Source organism: Chiloscyllium plagiosum, unplaced genomic scaffold (genome assembly GCF_037043375.1).
Source record: "Chiloscyllium plagiosum isolate Xiang-an unplaced genomic scaffold, Cpla_swu_hap1 HiC_scaffold_33, whole genome shotgun sequence".
Taxonomy (NCBI): Eukaryota; Metazoa; Chordata; class Chondrichthyes; order Orectolobiformes; family Hemiscylliidae; genus Chiloscyllium; species Chiloscyllium plagiosum.
The window spans coordinates 22,749,500-22,773,518 of NW_028270171.1; the positions used below are offsets into that span (position 1 = coordinate 22,749,500).

The following is a 24,019-nucleotide window of genomic DNA, read 5'->3' on the forward strand; positions in this document are numbered from 1 at the left end:
CAGCACCACACTCTCAACTCTAATGTCTATGTTCTCCACTCTCATCCAAATTGCCTTTGGGAAAATGGGTGTTTATTATAGAACACTAATATTTCTTTTCATTTATTCCAGCTCCTGAAAAGCCTGCTACTAAATCGACAGAAGCCAGTAAGACAAAGAGGAAACCCTTTGGGAAGAAAAGTAAGTCTTCCCATGTTGATTTATTTTTTCCCAGATTAAAATGGCAAAATTGAAGTGTAGCTCTGGGGTATAGAGATGATCAGAAATGTGAGTCTCCATTTTTGGTGCCCCTGGTGATTCAGATGTAGACATTAACTTACTAAACTGTCTTACCCTCCAAATTATTCTATGAAATATCTTGAACATGAGGATATCTGAAAGAATTTCTTTTAAAGCTATTTTAAATTAAAGGGTTCAAGTGACATTATTCTGATTTTAGAGTCATAGAGATGTACAGCATGGAAACAGACCCTTCGGTCCAACCCGTCCATGCCAACCAAATATCCCAACCCAATCTAGTCCTACCTGCCAATACCCAGCCCATATCCCTCCAAACCCTTCCTATTCATATACTCATCCAGATGCCTTTTAAATGTTGCAATTGTACCAGCCTCCAACACTTCCTCTGGTAGCTCATTCCATACACGTACCACCCTCTGCGTGAAAAAGTTGCCCTTTAGGTCTCTTTCATATATTTACCCTCGCCCTAAACCGATGCCCCCACTGTTTATTTATTCATCTGTGTGTTCATGTCTTTATGCTCTGTCTTCCTGAGGCAGCATTACAGTCTGTTCCAGAGTTCTGGTGTAGTCTAACTTCACCCACACTGTGGTATTTGTACTCAGAAATACAAAGCTCTGTGACATAACTGCAAGGTTCTTTCAGGATTGCCCATGCATATTATTTGGAAATGGGATGGCGATGGGGAACATTCCCAGAGTAAGAGGTAGAGCATCCAGGACTGATGAGGAGGAATCTCTTCACTCATTGGGTATTAAGTCTTTGGTGTTCTGTACTGCAGAGAACCGGGGAGTTTTAATCATGAAATATGTTCCAAACAGAGAGAACCATTGTTTTTACATTGCTAAGTTACCTCAGGATATGAGCATAATATGGGTAAAATGGTCTCAAGGTAAATGATCAGCCGTGACCTAGTTGAATGGTGAAGCAGCCTCAATGGGCTGAAATGGCCTATTTTTCCCATGTTCCCACATTCCTTAAATTTCAGTGCCTCACGGATAATTTGGTGCTGAACTTTTTTTAAAAGACACTACTTTTTTTTTATGTCTTTTACTGGAGTCCGTAAAACATAGTCATAGAGTTGTACAGCATGGAAACAAATCCATTCCATGAGTCCAACTCATCCACATCAACCAGACAGCCCATCCTGATCTAGTCCCATTTGCTAGTATTTGACCCATGTCCCTCTTAAACCCTTTTCTATTCTTGTGCCTATCTAGATGCCTTTTAAATGTTGTAATTGTACCAACCTCCTCCATCACCTCTGGCAGCTTGTTCCATACATATATCACCCTCTGCATGAAAATGTTACCATTCAGGTCCTTTTTTATCATTCCCCTCTCACCTTAAACCTGTGCCCTCTAGTTCTATGTTAATAATGAACCTTTATATGTTACCAGGGTAGCCTGATTATATTACTGTATTTTACTAATCCAGAGACCTGGAATAATGATCCAGAGATGTGGGTTCAAATCCCACCCCGAAATTGTAGAATGTGGATTCAATTTACTTAAGTGCTAGTATTCATAATGATGACCATGAAATTACTAAATTGTTGACAAAGAGCTGCCTATTTCAAGATAAGTCTGCCATTTCTACCTCATCTGACCCATGTATGACTCCAGACCGACAAAGAAGTGCATCTGTTAACTGTCCTCTGAAAAGCAAGTCATTCCATTGTATTCAAGAGTTTGGCTTGTCACTACTTTTTCAAAGGCAGTTAGGAATTGGCAGCAAATGTTGGCCTAATCAGAAATGTCCTCGTGAGTTTTATTTTTAAAGTCATAGACTGGCATTGCTATTAATAAACCTTTACTCTTACCATAAGATGATGAAATCAAGTCATGTGACACGAGCTTATTGTCTCAACAGGTTTATTTAAAATCACAAGCTTTCAGAGCGCTGCTCCTTCATCAATTGAAATTTTTATCTGACTAAGGCGCAGTGCTCCAAAAACTTGTGACTTTAAATAAAACTTTTGGACTCTAACCTTTTGCGACTTTTGATTTCATCTACCCAGTCTAACACCAGCACCTCCATAAGACCATAAGACTATGCATAAGACATAGGAGTGGAAGTAAGGCCATTCGGCCCATCGAGTCCACTCCGCCATTCAATCATGGCTGATGCGCATTTCAGCTCCACTTACCAGCGTTCTCCCCGTAGCCCTTAATTCCTCTAGACAACAAGAATCTATCAATCTCGGCCTTGAAGACATTTAGCGTCCCGGCTTCCACTGCACTCCGTGGCAATGAATTCCACAGGCCCACCACTCTCTGGCTGAAGAAATGTCTCCGCATTTCTGTTCTGAAATGACCCCCTCTAATTCTAAGACTGTGTCCACGGGTCCTAGTCTCCTCGTCTAACAGAAACAATTTCCTAGCATCCACCTTTTCCAAGCCATGTATTATTTTGTACGTCTCTATTAAGTCTCCCCTTAATCTTCTAAACTCCAACGAATACAATCCCAGTATCCTCAGCCGTTCCTCATATGTTAGACTTGTCATTCCAGGGATCATCCGTGTGAATCTCCGCTGGACACGTTCCAGTGCCAGTATGTCCTTCCTGAGGTGTGGGGACCAAAACTGGACACAGTACTCCAAATGGGGCCTAACCAGAGCTTTATAAAGTCTTAGTAGTACATCTCTGCTTTTATATTCCAACCCTCTTGAGATAAGAGACAACATTGCATTCGCTTTCTTAATCATGGACTCAACCTGCATGTTTACCTTTAGAGAATCCTCGACTAGCACTCCCAGATCCCTTTGTGCTTTGGCTTTATTAATTTTCTCGCCATTTAGAAAGTAGTCTATGCTTTTATTCTTTTTGCCAAAGTGCAAGACCTCGCACTTGCTCACGTTAAATTCCATCAGCCATTTCCTGGACCACTCTCCCAACCTGTCTAGATCCTTCTGTAGCCTCCCCACTTCCTCAGTACTACCTGCCTGTCCACCTAACTTCGTATCATCGGCAAACTTCGCTAGAATCCCCCCGGTTCCGTCATCCAAATCATTAATATATAATGCGAACAGCTGTGACCCCAGCACCGAACCCTGCGGGACACCGCTCGTCACCGGCTGCCATTCTGAAAAAGAACCTTTTATCCCAACTCTCTGCCTTCTGTTAGACAGCCAATCCTCAATCCATCCCAGCAGCTCACCTCGAACACCATGGGCCCTCACCTTGCTCAGCAGCCTCCCGTGTGGCACCTTATCAAAGGCCTTTTGAAAGTCTAGATAGACCACATCCACTGGGTTTCCCTGGTCTAACCTACTTGTTTCCTCTTCAAAAAATTCCAACAGGTTTGTCAGGCATGACCTCCCTTTACTAAATCCATGTTGACTTGTTCTAATCAGACTCTGCTCTTCCAAGAATTTAGAAACCTCGTCCTTAATGATGGATTCTAGAATTTTACCAACAATAGAGGTTAAGCTGATTGGCCTATAATTTTTCATCTTTTGCCTTGATCCTTTCTTGAACAAGGGGGTTACAACAGCCATCTTCCAATCATCCGGGACCTTTCCTGACTCCAGTGACTCTTGAAAGATCTCAACCAATGCCTCTGCTATTTCCTCAGCCACCTCTTTCAGAACTCTAGGGTGTATCCCATCGGGGCCAGGAGATTTATCAATTTTAAGACTTTTTAACTTTTCTAGCACTATCTCTTTCGTAATGGCAACCATACTCAACTCAGCCCCGTGACACCCTTTAATTTTTGGGATATTATCATGTCTTCCACTGTGAAAACTGACGCAAAGTACTTGTTACGTTCTCCTGCTATTTCCTTATCTCCCATCACTAGGCTTCCTGCATCAGTTTGAAGTGGCCCAATGTCTACTTTTGCCTGTCGTTTGTTTCTTATGTACTGAAAGAAACTTTTACTATTATTTCTAATATTACTGGCTAGCCTACCTTCATATTTGATCCTCTCATTTCTTATTACACTCTTTGTTGTCCTCTGTTTGCTTTTGTATCCTTCCCAATCTTCTGATTTCCCACTGTTCTTAGCCACTTTATAGGATCTCTCTTTTTCTTTAATACATTTCCTGACTTCCTTCGTCAGCCAAGGTTGTCTAATCCCTCCCCGGTTAATCTTTCTTTTCTTGGGAATGAACCTCTGTACAGTGTCCTCAATTATACCTACAAACTCCTGCCATATTTGCTCTACTGTCTTCCCGGTTAGCCTCTGCTTCCAGTCTATTTTAGTCAGTTCCTCTCTCATGCCCTCATAATTACCTTTATTCAACTGTAACACCATTACATCCGATTTTGCCTTCTCCCTTTCAAACTCCAGACTGAACTCTACCATATTATGGTCGCTACTTCCTAAGGGTTCCCTTACTTTAAGATCTTTTATAGAGTCTGGTTCATTACCAAGCACTAGGTCCAGAATAACCTGCTCTCTTGTGGGCTCCATGACAAGCTGTTCCAAAAAGCCATCCTGTAAGCATTCCATGAATTCCCTTTCTTTAGATCCACTAGCAACATTATTTACCCAGTCCACCTGCATATTGAAGTCTCCCATGATCAATGTAACCTTGCCTTTCTGACATGCCTTCTCTATTTCCCGGTACATGTTGCGTCCCTGGTCCTGACCACTGTTAGGAGGTCTATACACAACTCCAATTATGTTTTTTGTGCCTTTGTGGTTCCTCAATTCCACCCACACAGACTCCACATCATCCGACGCTATGTCATTCAATACCATAGATTTAATTTTGTTCTTAACTAACAAGGCAACCCCACCCCCTCTGCCCACCTCTCTGTCTTTTCGATAAGTTGAAAAACCATGGAGGTTTAACTGCCAGTCCTGACCCCCCTGTAACCAAGTCTCTGTGATGCCTACTACATCATTATCATTCACTATTATCTGTGCCATTAGTTCATCGGCTTTGTTATGAATGCTACGAACATTCAGGTAAAGTGCCTTAATGCTAACTTCCTTATCATTAGAGATGTTGGAAGTCATATGTCCTAAGTTATCCTTGCTTTTTACTGCATTCTCAGTCTGCCTCCATTTTAAATCCACCTGGAAACATGCTATCCTGCTGCTTATCTTGCCATTTACCTCCATACTCCCTGTCGCTTTCACTTTCCCTTCCCCCAACTCAGAAGTTTAAAGTCCTACTGACCACCCTATTTATCCTCTTCGCTAGAACATTGGTACCTGATCGGTTCAGGTGGAGACCGTCCCAACGGTACAGATCCCCCCGGTTCCAAAACTGATGCCAATGCCCCATGAAGTGGAATCCCTCTTTCCCACACCAATCCCTTAGCCACATGTTTACTTGCCTAATTTTCTTGTCCCTATGCCAATTGGCACGTGGCTCGGGCAGTAATCCGGAGATTATGACCCTTGAGGACCTGTGCTTCAATTTCCTGCCTAGTGCTTCGTAATGCCCAAACAGGTCCTCCACCCTAGTCTTGCCTATGTTGTTGGTACCAACGTGGACCACAACAACTGGATCCTCCCCCTGCCGCTCCAATATCCTTTCAAGCTGGTCGGAGATGTCTCGCACCCTGGCACCGGGCAGGCAACACACCATGCGAGACTCCCGATCCGGCTTGCAAAGGATACTATCTGTCCCCCTAATTATAGAATCCCCTATAACCACTACTTGTCTATTAGCTCCCCCCTCTTGAATGGCCTTCTGCACCATGGTGCCTTGGTCAGTTGGCTCATCCTGTCCAGAGCCCTTTTCCTCATCCGAACAGGGAGCAAGAATCTCGTACCTGTTGGACAAGGTCAAGGGCTGAGGCTCCTCCACTCCTGAACTCCTGTTCCCCCTACCTGCCTCACTTACAGTCACACACTCTTGTGCCTGATCACTAGCTGAATGTGAATTACTTAATCTCCCAGGTGTGACTGCCTCCTGAAACAAAGCATCCAGGTAACTCTCCCCCTCCCGGATGTGCTGCAGTGTTTGAAGCTCAGATTCCAGATCATCAACTCTGATCCGGAGTTCTTCCAGCAACCAACACCTCCACATCATCAAAAGATGCTATCTTATTGGAGTGCCTCTTTTCTAAAATTAGTTTGTCAACTTTGAACCTTTTTAATTAAATAATTATAAAACAACAGACATCATTATACAATATGCAGAGTTGAATTAACTTTAGTAGGGCAGACTATTAGCAAATTATTCTCTCCCATATTTACTGCCCCTTGTAAATTCTACTTTCCTAAGTGAAGTGGAGAAAAGTTGCATCTACCAGTGAGCAAGTTCGCTTAACCTTCATCTCATCAGAACTCATTATTTAAATAGTTATATTAAAAACCACCAAATATTTATCACACAACTGCATAGTAACAACCAATTTGAAATCATCAAACAAGCTCATAACGTGATTTATCTCCAATTGCTGGAAGCAATGTACATTTGTACACAGGGACCCATTCACTGTAAACAAAAGAAATCTATTCCAGTTTGTCCCTTCTTTGAATTATGTAGGAGCTTGGGAAGCCTGCAGATTTTTTGGTTCTTTCTCCATGACTGTACCTAGATCAGTCAGCTCGTGCTACTTTCTCCTCTAGATCACGTTATTGTGAATTTGGCATTTCTTGTGTTTTGTCCTGTTGATTCCAAGATGAGAAGCTTTGGGTGAAAATAGATCTATTGCCAATGTTCAAATTCTGTCTTATGAAGCAACTGTTGGTAGATATTTATTCATTGATTTGAGATGGCTTCCCTAAGATGGTTGAGCTGTGCAGGCCACAGGTTCTTTGAGTTTCACTGTCAGTTCATGTGCCACAACCACTTTCCACACAACTAGGCTAGACTAAACAACAAAACATCTTCAATGGGTTTGGCTCTGATTGGTCATGGGTAATTCATTTAAGATAAAAATTGAGGAACAGTAGTTTGGTTATATAAATTGAAATGTGTAGCATTGGACTTGGACATGGCTGACAAGAAAAGACATTTTTAGAAAAAAAACATTTGACTATAGATCACCCTTTACAATAGGGGCTGTTAATCTTCAGGATAAGTTTGGAAAAAGTCTGCTGTTACCCCCAAATTTAAAAAAAAATAACTGCCAAATTGCTTAAAACCTCTCAAGACCATCTTGTAATAAATGCTGAAAATGCTTGGTCACTATCTTGGGTAATTAGATTACTTTCAACTGTAAATGCATGGTGCGATGATCCTGCAGGTCATCTTGCTTTATTGGAATTTTATTTTTTTGGTTTCTTACTGTCCTGTAAATGTTGCATGGATGCAGTGAAGACAAATCCGTTAGATCAAAATGTCTGTGTTTGAGTTAATGGTCTGCATGAATCTTATCTTCTCAACCCATCAAAATAACTTCCAATTATTTTCATACACTTACTTATTTTTCACAGGATGTAGATGCCAGAGGCTAGGGTTGTATTTATTGCCCATCTCTAATTGTCCTTGAGATAATGGTGGAGGGCTGCACCCATGTGGTGTAAGTGCATCCACAGTGATATTAAGGGAGGGCATTCCAGGATATTGACCCTGTAACCGTCAAGAAAACGTATAAACTGTAATTCCAAGTCATGCTGGTGCTTGCCTTGGAGGGGATCTTGCAGGTGCTAATGGTCCCATGCATCTACTACCCTTGTCCTTCCAGGTGGTAGGTGCTGAGAGTTTAGATGGTACTATTGAAGGAACTATGGTGAATTGCTGAAGTGCATCTTGTAGATGGTACATGCTGTTGCCATTGTGTATTAGTGATTGATACCTCATCAACATTTACTCCCTCAATCATGTGGGCTCCTTTGACCTGGATAGTAGCAGGTTTTTTGATTGCTGCAGCTGCACCCATCCAGGCAAGTGAAAAACATTTCATCTCACTCCTGAATTTTGCCTTATAAATGGTGGACAGGCTGTGGAGAGTCAGATTATTTTCTTGCTGTAGAATTCCTAGCCTCTAATCTGCTCTTGAAGCTACAGTATTTTTATGGCTGCTGCAGAGCAATTTCTGGTTAATAGTAACCACAGGAAGTTAATAGTGGAAGACTCCACAATGGTAAGATCCTCAAATGTCTATAGAAATAGCTGCAATCTCTTTTGTTCGAGAGCATTGTTGCTTGCTGCTTTTGTATTATTTGCCACTTAAGCCAAACCTGAATGTTCTCCAGGTCTTCCTGTATATGGACCAAGACTACTTCAATCTGTGTAGAGTCACGAATGGCGATAGTTCCCATCTCTGGTCATATAATGGAGGGATTGTCATTGCTGGTGCAGCTGAAGAATCAATCTTGGATATTTTTTTCAGAATGGTGTTAAAAAGGCAGAATTAAAAGCACTCTGTGAATGCATGTAACATTCACAGTAAAATAGATGAATTAAAGGTGCTGTTATAAATAGTAGGATGTTATTTATTTGCTATTATGGAGCTTTGCTGCAGGGTGACCAGGACTGGGAACTGAATATTTGAGGACCTATGATATTTAGGAGGGATAGAAATGAAGGAAAAAGAGGTGAGACAGTAATGATAATAAGGGATGGGTTTTAATGTATTCGTGAGACAGGATCTCTGATCGGAAGAACTTGATATAAAATTTGTTTGCGTGGAGTTAAAGAAACAGTAAGAGACAGCAGATATTGTCAAGAATGATTTATAAGCCAACAAGTGATAATGTATAGAATGGTATCAGTCAAGATATTAGAGATGGTAAGGCGAATGCCATAGTTATGGGTGACTTCAATCCATGTATTGACTTGATAAACCTAATGAGCACCATTGTGGAGGAAGTTTCCTGGAGTGTAAGAAAGTTCTTTGGAACAGCATGTTGAACCAACTGGGGTACAGGCTCTTTGAATGTAATCTTTTGCAAAGAGAAAAGGCTAATTAATAATGTCGTAAAGAACTCTTTAGGGAATAGTGACCAAAGTATTGATAGAATTTTCCATTAGATTTGACAAAGATGTAGTTTGATCTGAGTCAAAGGTCTTAGATCTAAACCAGGGCAATTACAGGGTCAGATGTACTGATTCTTTGGTCTAACCCGTCCATGCCAACCAGATATCCTGAATTAATCTAGTCCCATTTGCTAGCACTTGGTCCATGTTCCTCTAAACCCTTCCTATTCATGTATCCATTCAGATGCCTTTTAAATGTTGTAATTGTACCAGCCTCCACTACTTCCCCTGGCAGCTCATTCCATACATGTGCCACCCTCTGTGAAAAAGTTGCCCTTTGGATTCCTTTTAAATCCCCCCACCCCCATCAACCCTAAACTTATGCCTTCTAGTTCTGGACTCTTTGCCCCACCCCCACCCCCCACCCAGGTAAAAGACATTGTCTAAAGGGAGAGGAGCAGACAAAGAAAGCTCATGGTGAGGTCCGTGCAGGAGAGAGAAAGAAACCCACACTGCTGACTGATGCAGCAGTGAACCTGCACAGCTACTGCCTTTGCTGTTTGAATTCATGTATCGCTAGACATCAGTGCGTCTGGAAAAATTAACAAACAGTGAAAGGGAGGAACTGTTTGGGAGAGATCACAGCACAGAAACAGCTAAGTAATATTTTAAATGTGGCCTTACAGTAAATCTGCAGTAGTGAGTAGAGTGGGTTCTTTCTTGATTATATGTTGAGATATGTCTCTTGATTAAACTTAAAAATACAAGCCATAACTTTTGATTGATTTTAACCTGGAGCAATGTTTTGTAGAGGAATAAGTCAGAGTTATCTTCTGGGTCTGTAGATTGAAAGACGCAGAAATGGCCTTTAGTAAAGTGATATGTTCTTCTTGTCAGATGGAGTTGAGGGAGCGTTTGTGGATTACTGAGGATTATAGCTGTAATAAATGCCATGGGTTGCGGATCCTATCAGATCAAATGGATCAGTTGGAGAGACAGAGGCAAAAAGGAATTTACAAGAGCAAGGGGGTGTGATGGATGGCAGTTATAGGAAGGGAGAAAAGTCGCAGATACAGTCACATAGATGGGTTACTCTAGGAGAGATAAGAGAGATAGGCAGTTAGTGCAGGAGTCTTCTGTGGCTCTCCCCATTTCAAACCAGTATGCTGTTTTGGAAAATGTAGGGGGTGATCGATTCTCAGGGGAATGTAGCACGAACAGCCAAGTTTCTGGTATTGAGACAGGCTCTAATGCAAGAGATCAATTGTGTTAGGGGACTCTCGATTCCGAGGTGCAGACAGATGTTTCTGTGGCCAGCAGTGAAAAATCAGAATGGTGTGTTGCTTCCCTAGTGCCAGGATCAAGGATGTCTCGGAAGGTGCAGAATGTTCTCACGGGGGAGAGGGGCCAGCAGGAGGCCATTATACACGTTGGAACCAATGACATTGGAAGGGAAAAGGTTGAAATTCTGATAGAAGGTTAGAGAGTTAGGCAGGAATTTGAAAAGGAGGTCCTCTAGAGTAGTAATATCTGGATTACTCCCAGTGCAACGAGCTAGTGAGGACAGGAATAGGAGGATAGAGCAGATGAATGCATGGCTGAGGAGCTGCTGTATGGGAGAAGGATTCACACTTTTGGATCATTGGAATCTCTTTTGGGGTAGAAGTGACCTGTACAAGAGGAACAGATTGTACCCAAATTATAATATACTGGGAGGGAGACTTGCTAGAGCTGCTCAGGAGGATTTAACCTCGTATGGTGCGGGGGTGGGACCCAGGGGGATAGTGAGGAAAGAGATCGATCTAAGGCTGATATAGTTGAAAACAGAAGCAAGTCACAGTCCGGGGGGGGGGGCAGAGACAAAGCAGAGAACAAGGTAGGACTGATAAATTAAACTGCATTTATTTCAATGCAAGGAGCCTAACGGGGAAGGCAGATGAACATGGGACTGGAATGTCACAGCAATTACAGAAACATGGCTCACTGATGGACAGGACTGGCAGCTTAATGTTCCAGGATACAAATCCTACAGGAAGGACAGAAAGGGAGGCAAGAGAGGAAGGGGAGTGGCGTTTTTGATGAGGGATAGCTTTACGGCTCTTCTGAGGGAGGATATTCCTGGAAATACATCCAGGGAAGTTGTTTGAGTGGAACTGAGAAATAAGAAAGGGTTGATCACTTTATTGGAATTGTATTATAGACCCCCTAATAGTCAGAGGGAAATTGAGAAACAAATTTGTAAGGAGACCTCAGTTATCAGGTGACTGAGGCGTCAGTGGGGGAGCACTTTGGGGCCAGTGACCATAATTCTATTAGATTTAAAATAGTGATGGAAAAGGAAAGACCAGATCTAAAAGTTGAAGTTTTAAATTGGAGGAAGGGCATTTTTGACAGTATTAGGCAAGAACTTTCAAAAGGTAAAAACAATGACTGCAGATGCTGGAAACCAGATTCTGGATCAGTGGTGCTGGAAGAGCACAGCAATTCAGGCAGCATCCGAGGACAGGCAAAATCGACGTTTCGGGCAAAAGCCCTTCATCAGGAACATTCATCAAGAACTTTCAAAAGCTGACTGGGGGCACACGTTTGCAGGTAAAGGGACGGTTGGAAAATGGGAACCCTTCAGAAAATGAGATAACGAGAGTCCAGAGACAGTACGTTCCTGTTAGGGTGAAAGGAAAGGCTGGTAGGTATTAGGAATGCTGGATGACTAAAGAAATTGAGGGTTTGTTTAGGAAAAAGAAGGAATCGTATGTCAGGTATAGACAGGATAGATCAAGTGAATCCTTAGAGTATAAAGGCAGTAGGAGTATACTTAAGAAGGAAATTGGGAGGGCAAAAAGAGGGGACGTGAGATGGCTTTGGCAAATAGAGTAAAGGAGAATCCAAAGAGCTTTTACAAATATATCACGGACAAAAGGGTAACTAGGGAGAGAATAGGTCCCCGCAAAGATCAGCAAGGCAGCCTTTGTGTGGAGCCGCAGAAAATGGGAGAGATGCTGAACAAGTATTTTGATTCAGTATTTACTGTGAAAAATGACATGGAAGGTATAGAATATAGGGAAGTAGATGGTGACATCTTGAAAAATGTCCATATTACAGAAAAGAAAGTGCTGGATGTCTTGAAAACCATAAAAGTGGATAAATCCCCAGGACCTGATCAGGTATACCCTAGAACTCCGTGGGAAGCTAGGGAAGTGATTGATGGACCTCTTGTTGAGATATTTGTATCATCGGCAGTCACAGGTGAGGTGCCAAAAGACTGGAGGTTGGCTAACGTGGTGCCACTATTTAAGAAAGGTGGTAAGGACAAGCCAGGGAACTATAGGCCAGTGAGCCTGACGGTGGTGGGCAAGTTGTTGAAGGGAATTCTGAGGGACAGGTTGTACATGTATTTGGAAAGGCAAGGACTGATTAGGGATCGTCAACATGGCTTTGTGTGTGGGAGATCATGTCTCTCAAACTTGATTTGAGATTTTTGAAGAAGTAACAGAGGATTGAGGGCAGAGCGGTAGATGTGATCTACATGGACTTCAGTAAGGTGATCGACAAGGTTACCCATGGGAGACTGGTTAGCAAGGTTAGATCTCATGGAATACAGGGAGAACTAGCCATTTGGATACAGAACTGGCTCAAAGGTAGAAAACAAAGGGTGGTGGTGGTGGAGGATTGTTTTTCAGACTGGAGGCCTGTGACCAGTGGAGTGTCACAAGGATCAGTGCTGGGTCCATTACTTTTCATTATTTTATATAAATGATTTGGATGTCAACATGAGAAGTATAGTTAGTAAGTTTGCAGATGACACCAAAATTGGAGGTATAGTGGACAGCGAAGAAGGTTACCTCAGGTTATAACAGGATCTTGACCAGATGGGCCACTGGGCTGAGAAGTGGCAGAAGGAGTTTAATTCAGATAAATGCGAGGTGCTGTATTTTGGGAAAGCAAATCTTAGCAGGACTTATACACTTCATGGTAAGGTCCTAGAGAGTGTTGCTGAACAAAGAAACCTTGGAGTGCAAGTTCATAACTCCTTGAAAGTGGAGTCGCAGGTAGATAGGATAGTGAAGAAGGCATTTGGTATGCTTTCCTTTATTGGTCAGAGTATTGAGTACATGAGATGGGAGGTCATGTTGCGGCTGTACAGCACATTGGTTAGGCTACTTTTGGAATATTGTGTGCAATTCTGGTCTCCCTCCTATTGGAAAGATGTTGTGAAACTTGAAAAGATTCAGAAAAGATTTACAAGGATGTTGCCAGGATTGGAGGATTTGAGCTATAGGCTGAGAGGTGATCTTATAGAGGTTTATAAAACCATGAGGGGCATGGATAGGATAAGTAGACAAAGTCTCTTCCCTGGGTGGGGGAGTCCAGAACTCTAGTCCGTAGGTTTAGGGTGAGGGGAGAAAGATTTAAAAAGGATGTAAGGGGCAACTTTTTCACGCAGAGGGTGGTATGTGCTTGGAATGAGCTGCCAAAGGAAGTGGTGGAGCCCAGTACAGTTGCAACGTTTAACAGGCATCTGGATGGGTATATGAATAGGAAGAGTTTGGAGGGATATGAACCGGATCCTGACAGTGGGACTAGATTGGGTTGGGATATCTTATCGGCGTGGACAAGTTGAACTGCAGGGTCTGCTTCCGTGCAGTACATCTCTCTGACTCTATACAATTACTTTGCCTCTTGTGATGCAGTGGTAGTGTCCCTACCCCTGGACTGAGACATCCACGTTCAAGTCCCGCTTGCTCCAGCAGTGTGTAATAACGTCTATGAACAGGTTAGTTATAAAATTGGATGTAGGGGATATTGACAATTGTGTTTGCGGATAATACAAAACTACATTGGAATGAGATATTTGGCCATTTGTTTCTGCTCCACAATTCAGGGATCATAGCTGATCTAATCATCCTCAACTTCTCTTTCCTCTCATTTTCCCATAACTCTTTATTCCCTTGCTCATTAAAAGTCTTTCTACTTCAGCTTTGAATACTTAATGAGCCTGACTCTGCAGTAAAGAATTTCACAAATTGATTACTCTAATGGTCCTCTTCATCTGTATCTTAAATGGGTGACCCCTTACTTTAAGACTGTCTGTCTGTGATCCTAGATTTCCCCACAAGGGAAAGCTGCTTCACGTCTACTCTGTCAAGCTCGTTCAGAATCTTAAACAAAAATTGCTAGAGAAACTCAGCAGGTCTGGCAGCATCAGTGAGGAGAAAACCGTTAACGTTTTGAGTCCAGCGACACTCCGTCAAATCTCCAATCCTCTGGAGCTGTTCCCAAATTTGAGGACTCTTGACAGATTATTACATCTGCATCCATATCTCTGGAGCTACTTTAAATCCGAGGATGCAACCCAGCATGTTCAGTGGATTTTTCAACCTTTAGCCCCATTGGTCCTTTCTCCATAGTGATAGTGATAGTTATTGCGTTTATTTTATTCTCTTCTCCCTCAGATGTGTTCTTGGAATGCTATTACTGTCCTCTGCTATAAAGTCTGATGAAAGTATAATTCAACATTTTTTTTGCCATTTCCTGGTTCTCATCATTTCCCCTGCCTTGTTATCTAAGGATGTTCATTTTAGCCCTTCTTCACTTTTATATTTGAAGAAGTTTTTACTGCCTGTTGTTATACTACTTGCTGGTTTGCCTTTGTTAATTTATTTTCTCCCTTATTTTGTTGTCATATTTCAGTATATGCAATTTTCTGGTTTACCACTAATCTTTGCCACATTGCATGTTTGTTCCTTTCTACTTGATTCTGTCTTGAGTCAATTTGATACTATCTTGGTTAAGCGTGGTCAGTTTATCCCCTTGCTAGAATCTTCCTTCCGTACAGACATACATCTTTGCTGTAAGTTGTGAATTAGTATTTTAAACATTTGTTATTTCTGAAGTGTTTTTTTTCTGCAAGCTTCCTATCCCAGTCCACTCTATCGGTCTGAGCCGTCATCCCTAAGTAATTATCCTTATTTAAATTTAGCACAGTTGCTTTCCACATGCATTTCTCACTCTCAAATTGAATGCTGAATCCTACCATGTCATGTCATGGTTCCCTCTTGGGGTGGGGGGAGTGGGCGAGCTTTTAGTCTGAGATTATTAATTAAACCCGCTTTATCTCCAAAATAGCCAGATCCCTGGTTGCATCCAACATTATTGTTCCAGAAAACTTACCAGAGTGTAATTTAAGCTTCAGGTAGATTGGGGAAAAACAAATTGCCGATAATAGCCATGAAGAAGAATTCTTAGTCCTTTATGGTTAGTCTACTGCCTTCTTTACATGTCCTCTTTATCTCAAGGTTTATTCTGTCATGTAGGACAGGTGCTGTTCGGAGATCTATAAACTACTCCTGCCAGTAGTGCATTCCCTCATTCTTATTTCCCCCAAATGGATTCTACATCCATTTGATCCTAGGCCATTTCTTGCTATTGTAGTACATAATAGAATAAGTAACAAAGTTATCCACCACCTTTTTCCTTAGTTTTTATAATTTTCTACATAGTGAAAAATTAGAAAGTGTTGATTCTCAAACGGACTGAGGTGTTGTTGCTCATAAGAACTGAAAGCCAGCAGTAAGCGATTCAAAAGGCAAAAGTGTAAGTTTGTCTTTATTGCAAGAGTTTTTGAGAACAGAAGTCAAGAAGTCTTATTTCACTTGTATAAAATGCAGGTGAGACAGTACCTGGAGTATTGTGTGTCCTTCCTTTGCCAAAGGAAGGTGATAGTTGTCAGAAAGGGTGTGCAATGCAAGTTCTTCTGACTGATTCCTGGGATGGAGGGATTGTACTATGAGGAGACTAGGCCTGTATCCTTTGGAGTTTAAAGAATGAGAATCAATCTCAAACACTTACTAACTTCTCAAAGGCATAGAAAAGATGTTTCCCTGGTTGCGGGGGTCTAGAACTGAGGTGATATTCTCAGAATTAAAATCAAACCATTTGGGATTGAGATGAGAAGAAACTTTTTAGAGTCACAGTCACACAGAGTCATAAAGATGTACAGCACAGAATCAGACCTTCTGGTCCAACTCATCCATGTCAACCAGATATCCTAACCTAATCTAGCCCCATTTGCCAGCACTTGTCCCATATCCCTCTAAACCCTTCCTATTCATATACCCATCCAGATGCCTTTTTAAATGCTGTAATTGTACCCATCTCCACCATCTCTTCTGGCAGCTCATTCCACACACGCACTACCCTCTGAGTGAAAAGGTTGTCCCTTAGGTCCCTTTTATATCTTTTCCCTTTCACCCTAACCTATACCCTCTAGTTCTGGACACCTCCACCCCAGGAAAAAGACCTTGTCTATTTATCCTATCCATGCCACTCATTTTATAAACTTCTACAAGGTCACCCCCTCAGCCTCCGACACTCCAGGGAAAACATGCCCCAGCCTATTCAGCCTCTCCCTATAGCCCAAATCCTCCAATCCTGGCACATCCTTGTAAATCTTTTATGAACCATTTCAAGTTTCACAACTTCCTTCCAATTGGAAGGAGACCAGAATTGCACCCAATGTTCCAAAAGTGACCGAACCAATGTCCTGTACAGCCACAACATGACCTCCCAACTTCTATACTCAATGCTCTGACCAATAAAGGAAAGCAAGCCAAACACCTCTATCCTATCTACTTGTGACTCTACTTTCAAGGAGCTATGAACCTGCAGTCCAAGATCTCTGTTCAGCAACACTCACAGGACCTTACCATTAAGTGTATAAGTCTTGCTCTGATTTGCTTTTTCAAAATGCAGCACCTCGCATTTATCTAAGTTGAACTCCATCTACTACTCCTCAGCCCATTGGTTCATCTGATCAAGATCTCTTTGTACTCTGAGATAACCTTCTTCACTGTCCACTGCACCTCCAACTTTGGTGTCATCTGCGAACTTACTAATTGCTATTTTCCCTTGGAAGGAGAGTCCTTGGAACCTTCTACCCCGGAGGGTTGTAGAGGTTCAGGTGTAAAGAAAATTTAATGTTGACATTGATAAATTTCCTGTTACTGATTACTAAGGGATTTGGGGATAGTACAGGACTATGGATTGAGGTAAATGATCAGCCAATAACGAGTATAATGGTTCAGATATCAGAGGCTGATTTGCCTCCTTTTCTATGTTAAGCTAAGACACTGCCCTGATGAACTTCCCCTTAATTGTATCTGTGCTATACACCTCACTTCTCAAAAATTCACAAGAGTTCATGCTAAAAAAACAAAATCCAAGCTTTCTGATTTTGGATATACACGTGTCCTGTTCATACTAAACTGTTCTCCTGAAATGTTGTAAAATGGTGTCCTCTAATCCATTTGTTTTAAATCCTCTCCATCTTTAATTTAGTTAATAAATTGAGAAGATTTGCACTTTAGTTTGGTTTTAAATAGGTGATGTATCATCTGATCTTGATTAAAGTTGAGTTTGCTGCCCACCCTTGCAACAATTCCTGTACAGCATCTCGATAATTTACAAGTTCCAGGTCATTGCATCTAGAAGTTTCCTTCATGCAGACGTTTTGGGATTTTCAATTTTTATTAAGTTGACCAAAAATTCTTATTGACACAACTTGCCTGTTCACACTGACCCTTTCTGTCTGTGCATGTGCAAAGGTCTGAAGGTGGAGTTTGACGTCACATTTTTAGCTATTGACATGCATTCTTCATTTCTTCTGTGATCTCCAAGTACTGGAGATATACTGAAGATTATTGTTTTGCAACCCCCCCCCCCCCCCCCCGCCCCAATCTGACTTCTAAAACAACCCTTAGTGTGTGGCAGCTGGTGGAATTTCAATTCAATTAATGAAATCCATAATTGTGTCAATGAAATCACTATCACTTGCCATAAAAGCCCAATCTGGTTCACTTATGTCATTTCAGAAAGGAATCCTACCAGCTTTATATGGTCTGGTCTTTTCCTGACCTTGCGCTCTCATTTATAAGATTACACGGTGGCTCAGTGGTTAGCACTGCTGCCTCACATCGCCAGAGACCCAGGTTCCGTTCCTGCATCAGGTGACTCTGTGTGGAGTTTGCACATTCTCCCAGTGTCTGCGTGGGTTTCCTCCCACACTCCAAAGATGTGCAGGTCAGGTGAATTGACCATGTTAAATTGCCCATAGTGTTAAGTGCATTAGTCAAGAGTAAATATAGGGGAAATGGATCTGAGTCGGTTACTCTTAGGAGGGTCGATGTGGACCTGTTGGGCCAAATGGCCTGTTTCCACACTGTTGGGAATTTAATCCAAACTCTTAACTACCCTCTGAAATGATCTAGAAAGCCACTCAGTTCAAGGGCAGTTCACGATTAACAACTTGCCTTGCTACTGATATCTGTATCCCATGAATAATAAAAGGTGTGATATATAAGACTCTTAATTTTCTCTCAAGTTATTTACTATAACATGATCTGCTGTCAAGACTCGCCTTAATCTTTATTCTGGTTAATCTTTTCTGTATGGGTTGTTTTAGTTTTTCAGCACCATAACTGCCTCTTTTCCAGAACAAGAATTCCCCTAAAACAACAGTTGCTTTGTGATCTGCAGATTTGACTCCTGGGGGGGGGGGGGGGCAGGATCTACAATGCCAGGGCATGTTTTAAAAATAAATTGATCTCCCATTTAAGCCCGAGACAAGGAGCCATTTATTCTCTTTGGAAGGAGCCATTTTGGTCTTTGGAATTCTCTTTCCCAGTGAGCAGATGAGACTGGCTCATTAACTGTGTTCAAGGCTAAGTTAGATATATTTTTGATCACAAGGGAGTCAACATGTGGGGAAGTGCTTTTAAAGCCACAGTCAAATCAGCCACGATCTTATTGAGCTTTCAGCACCATTAATAAGTCAGATCGCCTATTCCTGCTTCTATTCTTTGAAATAAATGCATGTTGTATCTTTTGTTTATCTGAGTGTTGACCTGTGTGCGTCTCCTGGAGTTTTATGGATTTGAGCTCTCTCTCATTGAGGTGTTTTATTGTTTAACACCTTTTAACTTGATAACCTTTGGCAGCTATCAACATCGGTTTCATGTACTTCGAAACACCAATGTTTGGGTATTTTCAGATTCTTTGGCTGTAAGAAAGCTTTCTTGAGTGCTTGGCTGATAGCTGACCTGAGAAGAAAGAGTTGAAATAGGGGCCATTCCAGCAAAAGGGGAAAATGAATTGTTCGTGTTGTATTAAATATGAAATAGACAGGTGGGAATTGACAGAAACAAGTACCTGGTAGCCTCTGGCAATGACAAAACAAAGATAGTCATCCACATAAACTACAAATTATATTAACAATCTTTCTTCCTCAGGGCATCCCCACAGTCGAACAAGCTGCTGGAGAAAATCTCAATCTTCAAGACTCTTCTTTCGATTATTTCCATTTTAATACACTTCATTCTCAGGGCTACCATTTCAGGTTATGTCTGGTTAGCTAGTGCTGTTCATACAAATGTTGGCAGATTGCAGATTTTCATCTGTGATGCTGAAACAGCTAAAGCAAGAAGAATCAGTGCAGATGTTAGATATTCTTATAGATGCAGAGTAGTCATAACATGCTTGGTGCTTCTGACTGACAGCTCATCTCCTTCAGGCTGAGACTTTTGACAAGGAAGAATATTGGGAGTTATAGAACCAAAGTGTACCTAAGATTCAGATCTGCTTTGAGCGGTGGGATGGACTTGAGAGGACCTGTTTCCCCATCAACCTGAAAAATTCTCTAATGAAATTCTGATCTCAATTTGGGTTCACTCAACAATTAGACTGAATTGGTAAAGGATTCATAGAGCTGTCCAACATGGAAACAGACCCTTCAGTCCAACTCATCCATGCTGACCAGGTAACCTAGAATTAATCTAGTGCCATTTGCCAGCATTTGACCCATATCTCTCTCAACCCTTCCTATTCGTATACCCATCTAGATGCCTTTTAAATGTTTTACCAGCCTGCACCACTTCCTCTGGCAACTCTTTCCATACACGCACCACCCTCTGCATGAAAATGTTGCCGCTCAGATCCTTTTTTAAATCTTTCCCCTCTCTCCTTAAACCTATGCCCTCTCGTCTAGACTCCCCCACCCTAGGGAAAAAAGCCTTGTCTATCTCGGTGTTTGCAGAATAATACTTCTGTACTTCTAAACCAATATTTTATCTAATTTTACTCACAATAACACAACAGGAAATCCTCTCTTGTTTTAACTGAGTGCCACCTGAAGTTGCCACTTGATAGTCTGTGGTTGTAGTGTGTGGCCCAGTGCATACAATATGTTGGCATCCCAATGTGTTGAATCATAGAAGTGACAGGATGTGGGTTTGTTCCGCCATGGTTAATTCTTTTTGCTGTGAGAAACACCTACAGTCCTCTCACCATATTTGCTAGTATTTGTCCTGAGAACCTGAAGAGGAAAACCCAACTCTAAGTTGTCTATTTATTGTTTTGGAAAAGGGTGAATGTTACAAGGGAAGCCCACATAAAGGGGTAGCTGATAAAATGTCTGTGAGGCAGAGTAGCACTCTACCATAGTAACAGTCGTAGAGGTCTATAGCATAGATAAACGGTCCTTCAGCCTATCAAGTCTCTGCCAATCAAAAACAAACACCTAACTATTCTAATCCCATTTTCTAACACTTGGCCCATAGCCCTTTAAAGCCTTGGTTTCACAACACCACTATCCAGAGCCTTGGCACTTGTCATAAATGTGTTTATTTATTATATGCCCTGTGAATCCATGCTAAGTAGTATTTGATTCCTCTGCTTTTATCATCAGTAACTTCGAAACGAAGATGGTGTCTGCCCAGTTTTCACGATTTGTGTGTTCTCAGCAGACCAATCCCAGAGCCACATGTATTTGGACAGATAGGCAAGAGTTGCCCCTGAGGAAGGTGGATGGGGGTTGCTGATACTTTATTCTGAGTTCTACTGTCTTTCATTTTGATTCTTCATAAGAGTTTATGTGGTCGGTCTTAAGCTGTGTGGCTTTTTGGATGAGATGCTGCCATTTGACATGGGTTTGCAGCAAATTCCTCCCATGTCAGTTTGTCCCTTCAGTGAGAAATGGAGTGTCCTTAAAGTCTTTTTAGTGTTCTCCTTGAATTCAGAGGGCATCTTAAATTTGGGGGAAAACAACGAGTACCTGTTTCAGAAGCTGATTATTCAGCGTTGTCCAGACTAGCAGAGTTGATTTCAAATCATTGTGGGTGCTCTGCTATCCACTGGTTTGGAAAATGGAGGTTTCATGTATTTGGAGAGCTCACTCTCTCTTCAGTGAACTTTTGGAAAACTAGGACAATGAGCTGTCTATGCAAACCCCTTCTGGATGAAAACATCCTTCACCCTAAACATAAGCAGGTTGTGAATCAGCCTAAATGCTTATCAGAAGGTTACTTGAAGTAAAATGCATTGTATCTGGTAACAAGGTTGCCAATGAGAGCTCTTGATAAATCACAGAAGAGCCTATGCCCAAATCTGGTGATAGAATAGGGGGTTGCAGGCTTTCATTTGATATTGTGGTCAACTCTGTGTAAGACTTTAACTGACACAGTGGGAGAAAGAATGAAATCACAAGTTTGTTGTCTTTAATTCTGCAGAGAGAAAACCACTCCAAAAGGTGACAAAACGTGGAACCAAGTGCAAGCCTGGAACATTGGCGAAGGAGGAGCTACCTGATGATGAAAGTAAGATGAACCTTATTGTATTTTGACATAGGAGTAGCTGGAACCATGTAGGTTAGTCAGTTCAGGATAAGCAATTGAGTTATTTTGTTCTTGTTGCACAATGGCTACCACAAGATTTTTATTATCAGTTAGGATGGCCAGAAATAATGGTATAGCCAAGTTTTTACATATGAACATACTAGGATCAAGAGAAGGCTATTTGGCTGTTTGTGCCTGTTCTACCATTCATTTGAATCAGCTGATCTGATTACTCTACATTCCCGCCTATATCAATAACCTTTCAACCCCTTGCTTATCGAATATCTGCAAAAACGCTTTACAAGAATATTACCAAGACTGGAAGGTTTGAGTTATAAGGAGAGGCTGGATAGGCTGGGACATTTCCCCCAGAGCCTAGGAGGTTGAGGGGAGACCTCATGAGCATAGATTAGGGAGAATTGCCATTGTCTTTTTTCCCCAAGGTAGGGGAGTCCAAAACTAGAGGACATAGGCTTAAGGTAAGAGGACAAAGATTTAAAAGGGACCTGAGGGGATAGCTTTTCATATAGAGGGTGGTGTGTGTCTGGAATGAGTTGCGAAAGTAGTGGTGGAGGCTAGTACAATTACAATATTTAAAGGCATCAAATTGCATATATGAATAGGAAGGGCTTAGAGGGATATGGGCCAAACACATGCAAATGGTACTAGTTCAGTTTAGGAAATGTGGTTGGAATGGGTGAGTTGGGCTGAAGGGTCTGTTTCCATGCTGTATGACTCTGATTCTTTGACTCTACTTCTGCATAAAAATATTCAAAGGCTCTGCTTCTTTTTAAGAAATAGAGTTCAAAAAACCAATGACCTCCTGAGAAAAAGTTTTCCGTCTGTCTTAATTGAACGAACCATTCTTTTTAAACAATGATCCCTAGTTCTAGATTCTCCTGCAACAAGAAACATCCTCTCCACATCCTCCAGCCAAGCAGGCTGTTTCAACAGATGAACCATTGAATTTCAATTTTATTCTGTTTTTAAAGAAAACCAAATCTTTGCTAAGATCGTAGACCTTTGGTGTCTTCCCTTGTTCACTGGTAATTGTTTTTTAAAAAGAGTAGGTGTATCATGTATATTTTGTTGTGAAATTCTGTGAAGAGCCAATCTGAGAGGTTAGTTCTTGTTTTGTATATGCGCCATATTGCAAGGTAAAAGCAGAATACCACGTGGAGTTTGTTACAAGGTAGAATGATCACGGGGGTCTTGACTGTAAGTTTGAGTGGTAACCTCTTGCCTTAATTCCATAACCATTAATTTTATTTTTACTTCTATGGGATGTGAGTATTGCTAGCAATGCCAGCAATTATTGCCCATTTCTAATTTGCCCTTGAATTGAGTAGCTTACTATGCTATTTCAAATGACAGTAAGAGCTATCCACATTGCTGTCTGTTTGGAGTTGCATGTAGACCTGACCATGTAATGACAACAGACTTTGCTTCCCTGAAGGATTTCTTTTTATAACAATCTATGATGGCTGTTGTGGTCACCATTCCTGAATATTCCAAGTATTGTGGAGGGATTTGAACTCTCATCTCCTAAGCGTCAGCTTAGTAGCCTCTGTGTTGCTAGGCATTTTCACCACACTGCCATATTTCCTCCTTTTGTTAAGCATTATCCATCTTCATTTTAAACTATTAAATTGATTCCACTGCCCTTTGTGTCAAGAAGTGCTTCTTTGTATAGAGTGTCGGTTGCCTAATTAGACCAAAGACCCCTTCCTTTGTTGCAGCTTTTGTTTCTGTTAGTGCACTATAGTTTTTTTTAAAAAGTACAGACAAAATACGGCCTGTTTCCACACATTGGGGATTCTATGAATTGGCAAGTTCCCCCAGAATCCCATATGATCTAACTCTACTCATTAGTCAATCATACAGAACTTGTCAAAGGCTGTACTGAAATTCACTTAAACAACATTGTCCACTCTGCACCCCCCTCAATCTTTTTCCTCAAAAAATTCAATCAAGTTTGTGAGACATGATTTCCCTTGCACAAAACCATGTTGACTATTCCTAATCAGTCCTTGCCTCTCCAAATACACGTAAATTCTCTTTTCAGAATTTCCTCCAACAACTTACCTGCCACCAGTGTCAGACTTGCAGGATAATAGTTCCTTCTTGAGTGTTAAAGCTGCCTCCAGTTCTTGACTTTCATTCAGCAAATAAATTTACTTTTAAGTAACCGATTAGCATCCATGATTTGGAGATGCCAGTGTTGGACTGGGGTGTACAAAGTTAAAAATCACACAGTACCAGGTTATAGTCCAACAGGTTTAA

General features: G+C 41.5%; 1 protein-coding gene across 1 annotated transcript in view; it reads left to right on the forward strand.

Moving 5' to 3' along the window:
- The window catches only part of l3mbtl2 (L3MBTL histone methyl-lysine binding protein 2), a 111,507-nt gene that overhangs the window by 77,077 nt on the left and 10,411 nt on the right, over nucleotides 1–24,019 (forward strand). Inside the window, exons 15-16 of the mRNA XM_043679902.2 lie at nucleotides 112–180; nucleotides 21,632–21,718. Of these exons, the coding sequence (XP_043535837.1) occupies nucleotides 112–180; nucleotides 21,632–21,718 (156 nt within the window). The remainder of the gene's footprint in view (nucleotides 1–111; nucleotides 181–21,631; nucleotides 21,719–24,019) is intronic.